Consider the following 8,506-nt stretch of genomic DNA (forward strand, 5'->3'; position numbering starts at 1 on the left):
TTCCTTCTGTGGGAATCTCCACAAACTCATACAAATTATTCCCTGAACAGCAACACACACACGGGGATATGGTGTGTGTGTGTGTGTGTGTGTGTGTGTGTGTGTGTGTGTGTGTGTATGTGAATTACCAACCATAATCTCCCTCAATTACACACTAATTGGACCTGTGGAGGCCAGCAAGTTACAGCACCGTGCGTGCGTGCGTGTTGTAACGTATGTATCAGAGGGCATCAGACTGTGTTCAGTGTGTGTGTGTGTGTGTGTGTGTGTGAGCAGGTGGTTTCACACTCTTGCCTCATTCTCGTCTCTTTGAAGTCGACCTGACAGACTCTCAGCCAATCAGAGAGCTCCCTGCCAGTTATTATTTTATTATTCAGGTTATTTTTCGTCTCTGACGGGAGAAAACACTCAGTAAAACTCCTTTCTCTCAATGAACACGTCCAGGGAACAAATAAATCACTAAATAAATTAATATCCCATTAAATGTACCAGAAATAACATTACAAATATTCATTATCTGATAAAAAGCTCACATAAATTCATAATAATATTGAAGTGTTCTAATTATAATTTTCTATATTATATTTACCTTTGAATAATTCCAAATGTACCTACTTTTCAATGTATTTATGTATTAGTATATTTATTTTTAATTGGTTCCTGTTGTTTGATTATTAACATTTTGCCATTTTTTTCATCATCTGATAAAATGTGGCATTAATTTTTTTTTTAATTGCTTTAAATATTAATTAACGTTTGTATTAATCCCCCTGTTATCTACAATTTAATTGCTTTTTTATTAATTTAAATTAATTAAAAAGTTATATCTTTATTCTTCTACTTGTAGTTTATTATTAATTAATTTATTGTTTTTTACGTTTTTAATTATTCCTATTATTTGATTATTTTGTTAACTAAATAACTTAATAATTATATTTTAATTACTTTATTATAATACTCAAATTTACCTTTTTATCAATTCCCAATATTACCTACTTTTATATTAATTTTTAGTTTTTTTATTTGTTCCTGTTGTTTAATTATTACACTTTGCCATTTTTTTCATTATTTGATCAAATGTTTCATTCATTAATTTTTTTGTTCCTGTTGTTTAATTATTAGCACTTTTGTGTTCATTATTTGATAAAAATGTGGCATAAATTCATTTATTTTAAATTTGCTTCTTTCATATTAATTAACCTTTGTATTCATTCCCCGGTTATCTACTATTCAATTTTTTATTTTTTATTTTTTTATTCATTTAAAAAGGTATTTCTTTATTCTTCTATTTGTAGTTTATTATTAATCAATTTATTATTGTTTAATGTTTTTAATTATTCCTATTATTTGATAATGTATTTTTCCAATAATTTGTTAAATAAATGAATTAACTAAATAAAAACATTTGAAGATAAATATGAATAGATGGTGGAAATGCAAACAATAGATGAATATGTTTGTAAATAAATACAAATTATCAATGCAAATAGAATCACATTTTATCAAATATCATTACTGCCTATGTTTATTTTTAATATTTTGTTACATGTATTCATGTCTGACTCCCTGTCCTCGCCTGTCCTCAGCGGCCGCCGTCTGTCCCGACCGGCGAGGCGTTCCGCTGGTTCTTCTAGCCACCGAGCAGGAAGTCCTCACCGCACACAGACCGTAAACCGTGGGTTCAAAACTCGGACTACGACTTCCAGACGCTTAGCAGCAGGATTACAAGCTCTCAATGTGTGGAGGACTCTTAAAGACTACACATCCAAGCTCGCCCGGAGCGGGGAGCTGGCCGGGGGGGCCGAGGCAGAGGGGGCGGTTTGACCACGGCCAATCAGAGCTCAGAGTGATGATATATTTGTGGCACACTCTCCTGAACCTGTTTTCAGGTAAATCCAAGACTCAGCTGTGGAATAGATTCACACAGGGAAACCAGACGTCTGGAGCCCTTAAAAACAGGATTTATGGTTAAAGAACCTCGTGGTCAGGGTTCAACAAAGATCATTCATTTCAACTTCAGGTCGGTACTTTCTGAGCCGCTACTGACTAGCCGACGCTGATTGGATAAGGTTATCAAAAAAGCTAATTTAAAGCTAATTTTGAATTTTAAATGCTAATTTTACGTGTAGAAAAGCATTTTTAGCCAATCCTTGCTAGATGGTTCCATCGTCCCGTTATGCCCTTTTCAGACTCCACAACAACAGAGAAATTTGTTATTGTTCTCGAGGTGGCAAGAACAAGAAAAAAAGTTATTTTTGGCACATTTTGACATTTCATACTTGACGAGAATCTCCACGGCAGAACTCCTCACAGGGCCCTCCCGAGGCAGGTACTTTCTGATCCGCTACTAACTAGTGGAGGCTGATTGGATACGCTGAGGGGTTAACATCTCCTGCTCTGACTGCAGCTGAGGGACCGCTGCAGGAGGACTGGGCCACTTGTGAGTGCTTTGGGACGGTGCCTGCTACTCGTTAAGAAGAGTAGGAACGAGTCTCAAAACGTCTCCAATAACACCAGAAAAAGTCCCTAGGTTTGTCGCTTTTTAGAAAAAGAGTCTCTAGAGGGGTCTGCATAGTCTAGATATAGAGAAAAAGAGTCTCTAGAGGGTCTGAATAGTCTAAATATAGAGACAAAGAGTCTCTAGAGGGTCTGAATAGTCTAAATATAGAGACAAAGAGTCTCTAGAGGGTCTGAATAGTCTAAATATAGAGACAAAGAGTCTCTAGAGGGTCTGAATAGTCTAAATATAGAGACAAAGTCTCTAGAGGGTCTGAATAGTCTAAATATAGAGACAAAGAGTCTCTAGAGGGTCTGAATAGTCTAAATATAGAGACAAAGAGTCTCTAGAGGGTCTGAATAGTCTAAATATAGAGACAAAGTCTCTAAGTTGGCAACAAAGCTAGCCGCGTCGGTCTGTTGTCACATTAACTCCGTTGGTAAGCCGCTATTAACGTACCTGTATGGAAACAGAGGCCAAGGGGAACTAACTAGTGGGCGGAGCAAAAAAACTCAGACACTACAAAAAGGACTCAATGGAAACACGCCTATACTGTGTTCTTGACTCATCTGGGCAGAACTTTATTCTTATGTGGTGTCCCAGAACTATTGTTTAATTGGTAAGAAGTTTTAATTTGAATGAGCCGTGTACTGCAGTGGGAGGGCCCTGTAAAGAGTCCTGCCATGGACATTCTCATCAAGTATGAAATGTCCAAATGTGCCAAAAATAACTTTTTTTTCGTTCTTTAACCGCAGACTTCCCCAGGAAGGTTGAGCAACTTTTTACTAGTTAACCACTGATAGAGAAGATTAGATGGTAGATGATACTCAGGTCTGCTCCTCTGCCACCTGGGAAACAAATAAATCACAGTCAACATATTTACAGAGTACCAAAACTGTCCCAACCGTTCCTCCGTTACTGGATGGTCTTTCGTCTTACAGACACCCGGGACAGTTCTTCAGCTCCTCGTCACCAGTAGATGTTTGCCTTGTCTGGGTCAGTCAGGTGACCGATCTGCAGATAACCAACCACAGTTTACCTCAGTCTGACGTAACTTATGTAGCCTCCATAGACTGACCGGTCGTTGGCTCAGTAAATAGCCCTGTTTTGACTAGGGGGGAAAGTGGCCACCGGGAAAGTCTCAGGCCACACCCTCTCAAAAGTCTGCTCACTCTGCGTGTTTCAACTACAAGTTAGCCCCCAGAGGGATTTACGAGACTCCGGAGGTGCTGCACAACGTTAGCAGCTGAAAGCAGCATGGCTAGTTGTGCACAGTCTCCTCTGATCATAAACATAGTGATTGTAAATTAACCGGCATCGCTAACTGTGCCCGGAGTTTCTGGTGCTTGTTGTAAACAAACAGAGATCGCTAAGTGAACACCTCCTGTAACAGCAGCACATACACACTGTTCTGCTACAGAGCTAACTGTAGCTAACTGCCACTTAGGGCGGCTCTTCTTAACAAGCAGCGGCTCGTTAAGAAGAGTAAGAAGGAGTCGCTGTATTTGTCTCCAGTTGTTTTCTTGAAAAATAGTGGGAACACTGCTTTTCCGGCTTTTACAAATGGCATGTGTTGCTGTCCCGCTTAGCGATTTATCCAATCAGTGACCAGGCTGTTTTCAGGGGAGGAAAAAGACCCTGCTCTTCAACAGGGAAGGGGGAAAAGTCCAGACAAAAGCCGGCTCCGGACTGCTCGTATTCAATTGGGGCATTTCGGCAAGTGAGACCCACCTCATTCCGGTTATTGTCCGGGTATTACCCGGTAGTGGAAACAGCCCTAATGAGACTTGATAGAAACATTTTCATATGTTTACAAAGCCCTGAACACAACTGTTTCTGTTGTTCCTTTTTCCCCCTGATGATTCAGAGACACCTCACTACAATCCTCACTCCCACATGTATTCTGATGCATTTCATTGGCCAAGAGACCAAAAATAGTTGGAAATAACTACAAATACTACAAAATTACGTATCCGCTTTCCCGGCTTCAAAGGTATAATAACGCAACAGCGCCCCCGGTTTTAATGGTACAAATGCGATAATGCTTTCCCGGCTCAAATGGGTAATCAAGATTGAAGTAAATAAAAGGTCCAGCTGGGACTCTGTTCCAGCAGAGAACCAATATTAAAGGACCCAAAAGACTCAGAAGTTTTGGTCTTACTAACAACCAGTTTCTGACTTGAGACGAGCAATCATGTCAAGTTAGAAAGCTCCAAAGGAACATAGAGCAGTCAGGAAACGCCATCATTGAAGGTGATTAAACCCAAATTTCAGCGCACAAAATTTAACCCTGTCACGACCAACTCTCTATTCACAGCTGACCTGAGTTTACCTCCATGGTTCAAACCGTCTCCTCCTCCTCTTCTTCCTCCTCCTCCCGGCCAAACCACGAGCCAGACCGTAGCCAAACCAGGAAGATTCAGGCCTCCAGCAGGCCCACAGAAACTCTCACAGTTTGACCAAAACCGGACGACAAGTTAACCTCAAAGGAAAAACATTACCGCAGAGGGAGTACAAACTGACCTCAGCAGGAAGTGATCTAGGACTGTTATCAAGGACTACACTTCCACCACAGTAGGACTACAATTGCCACATCACTGTTATCTGTCTCTTCTGTCTACCTCCTCCTCAAGAACTTTAAAGGCACCTTGACTGATTTTTACTGAGCTGTGTTCTTGCTGGTACGACTAGATCTGCTTCTTAACTCTCTGACGGTCCTGAGCCGACCCACTCTTCCTGGAATCTGGTGTTTAGAGTTTTTTTTTTAATTTATGACCATACTCCTCTGTCTGTCTGAGGGAAGTCACATGTCTGATTCTTTTGTCTGGATTTTAATGGAAAGTTCTCAGGGCGCAGTCAAACTTCCAGATGGTTTTATATGAACTAAAGCAGACTGGAAAAACTCACTTTGTTGTATTTTTGTATTTCCGTAAACGTCGGCAGTGGACAGTTTGTAATTTCTGTTGTTTGATTTTAAAAAAGAAGCATTTTGGGTAAAATTGGCTCCAGATTGGCCCATCCAGTCCCAAACTTTCAGTCTGTAAAGGAACAGACTCTGATGTGGGAGCATTCTGGCGTCCTGAGTATTGACCAATCACTTCTGGGTGGCTTTTGGTAGCATGCTGTCCGCCCAGGGAGATTTTGGCCGAACTCAGAATTCACAGGCTATCGTCTGATGATGATTTTGCTTTAAATGAGCTTGTTTATGTGGTAGCAGACAAAGAATCCGGTCATAGACGTTATCTCTTAACTCCAGCTCCATTCTTCCAACTTAAGTTGCTAATCAAACTGTAAACGATGAGCGTTGACTGGAAGAGGAAGTCTTGGCTAAGGAATCCGTTATCCGGATCCCCACAAACACTGGTGGTTCCATAAAAAATCTCAATCAGACCGATAGCCACTGGATTCCTGGAACCCTCACCAGGATGTCAAAGAGAGTTTAGAACCAGTTCCTCTGTTCTTGTATCAGTGCAGGTTGAACCAACAGGAGAACCTGAGCTGGAGCTCGCTGGGAACCTTTGGATCTTCTGATGAGCTCTGAGCCGAACCCTGAGACTCAAAGAACCGAACTGAACTGAACATTCCACACTTCAAACATTTCCAACATATCTGACACGCCGACACGTTCTGTGAGATGTTCTCATTAGATTTTTGAGTTCTGGAAAACACCAAATTTTGTTTCTGTGAGCCTTTCATCATAAAAACACAAATTCTGAACGTGTCTTGTTTTGAAATACTGAATGATTGAATGTTGAACAGACCTCAGTGGAAGTCTGGAGAAAGTAATGAATGAATACATCAGATCTTTGCTCCCAGACAAACTCAAATATCTTATCAACACAATCAAGAACTTTTAGAGTCGGCTCAAACCGACAGCTGATCAAACTAACGAGGATGCTGTGATCTTCAGTTTCCAGAATATAATCATACCTGTCAAGTGTCCCGTTTTGGCCGGGGAAGGCCTGTATTTTACCCTTCTTTCCCGCCGTCCTCCCTTATTAGTATTTTCCCGTAAATCTCCTGTATTTTAACCGGGCCCAGGCGGAGTAAAAAAAACCAACACATTCCCAGTCTGAGCTCTGTCTCTAGCCTCCCGATAACTGCCACCCGCAGTAGCTACTACAGGTACTGTAGGTGGCAGCTGTCCAGAGGTTAGTGTGTGACGTCAGATGAGTAACAACCATAGACTGTATAAATATTGGACGTGGTGCGTCTCCTGGTAGAGCGCATATAAATAGAGGCTCAGTCCTTGTGAGCTGGCAGCCCGGGTTTGAATCCGGCTCTGAACACTTTCACTCTGTCTTCCCCTTTCACTCTGAATATCTCTCTATCAATAAAGCTATAAAATGCCCAAAAGATATCTTTTAAATAAATAAATAATTGACATAGTTACCGTGACGTCACCCATAGGGTTCTGACTAATCTGGTTTGGGCATCTGGTAAGGATGCCTCCCGAGCGCCTCCCGTTAGAGGTGTTCCGGGCACGTCAAACTGGTAGGAGGCCCCGGGGAAGACCCAGAACACAGTGGAGGGATTATATCTCTTGTCTGGCCTGGGAACGCCCCCAAGAAGAAGCTGGACGTTGTGGCTGGGGAGAGGGACGTCTGGAATGCCCTGCTTAGTCTGCTGCCCCCGCGACCCAGCCCCGGATAAGCGGACGAGAATGGATGGATGGATGATTTATCCAGGTGTGTCTCATTATTGTTGCTGTGACAGCTGATGTCAGGCACACCTGGATGAATCAGTTTGTCCAATAATTGCAGACAGGAAACAAAGGAGCTGGCTGAAGTTCAGGAAGTAGTGCAGCTGTGCATAAAGCCAATTGTAGTTTATAAGTGGTTGACAAGTGGTGATTTGAGCTTTCTTGTACACCTGTCTTAAAATGTAAGGGGTGATGAAGCTTGGTTGGGGTGGTGGGACTGCTTGCAACGGGCGCCGGAAAATTTCCCTTATTTTGAAATCCAAAACTTGACAGGTATGAAGATAATTTCCTCTAAAATAGGCTTCTGGATTGAAACAGTCCTGTGTTTAGGATCTCCTCTGAACGTTTCAGCTCAACTGGAACCGTTCTGTTTTGGCCACTTTTTCAAGGACAAACTCATTCAGGTTGCGAGCTGAGCCGATAGTAGAAGTTAGAGTTTAAACACTGATTGGCCAGAAAACATTAAAGGATCCAGTGAGTGTGTATTCAGCTTCCTGTTATCCTCTGGTCAAACTGGACTCACTTTTAAATGTTTTTAAATCAGACAGTTGGGTGTTTTTCAGCAAACTGCAACTAAATAACACAAATAAATCACAAAAAGATGTGTCAAATGGTGGTAATGAGTTTGAATCAGATACACAAACACTGGAACACTATGGAGCTAGATTAGGGTAAAAAGTTTTGTACTTAAAAACATAAAATCTGAAACTGATCTTTCAAGTTTTGATTTTGAATCAAAGGTATTCAAGGTATTCAAAATAAAAATAAGTATACACATTTTTTTTAGGTTACATAGAATTCTTATCAACTCTGGTAATTCTTTGGAAAAAATTGTATTTTCATTTTTGACTTTTCGTTTCTTTCAGTTCCATTTTTTCAGATTCAGATCCTATTTTTTACAGTTTAAAAAAAAATCAGTTTCAGATCTTTTTTTTTATCAGGTTTTCACGTTGCCTTCAGGGAATGTAAGATCTCAAACGATTCAGCTACACCACATGATTGGCAGTGAAAAAACTGCTGTCAGTGACTAACTTCCACTTGCACACCATGCACCAATATCCTGCACCACTAAAAATGTTTTCATTTCCACTGTAAGGCCAAGGCTGTTAACTCTCTGGAGTCTCCAAAAGCTCCAAATCCAGACTTGTTGATGACACCCAGACTAGAAAACAAAGCAGCGTGGAGCCCTACTGTAAATTTACCTCTAAAGTTCTGGCTGTAAACTCCATGAGGCCAGTTTCAGTTTGATGATGATATACCAAGTAAAACTGGAGACAAGCTAAAATATATTTAGTATAAAATGATAG

The 8,506-nt window shown here is 40.8% G+C and overlaps 1 protein-coding gene across 1 annotated transcript in view; it reads left to right on the top strand.

Annotated features, from left to right (window-relative positions):
- Nucleotides 1–5,403, top strand: part of LOC131989957 (CXXC-type zinc finger protein 5-like) — a 15,324-nt gene extending 9,921 nt beyond the window's left edge. Inside the window, exon 4 of the mRNA XM_059355339.1 lies at nucleotides 1,587–5,403. Coding sequence (XP_059211322.1) covers nucleotides 1,587–1,634 — 48 coding nt within the window. The 3' untranslated portion in view covers nucleotides 1,635–5,403. The remainder of the gene's footprint in view (nucleotides 1–1,586) is intronic.
- Nucleotides 5,404–8,506: the final 3,103 nt, after the last annotated feature.

The sequence above is a fragment of the Centropristis striata genome, chromosome 17 (genome assembly GCF_030273125.1).
Source record: "Centropristis striata isolate RG_2023a ecotype Rhode Island chromosome 17, C.striata_1.0, whole genome shotgun sequence".
Lineage (NCBI taxonomy): Eukaryota > Metazoa > Chordata > Actinopteri > Perciformes > Serranidae > Centropristis > Centropristis striata.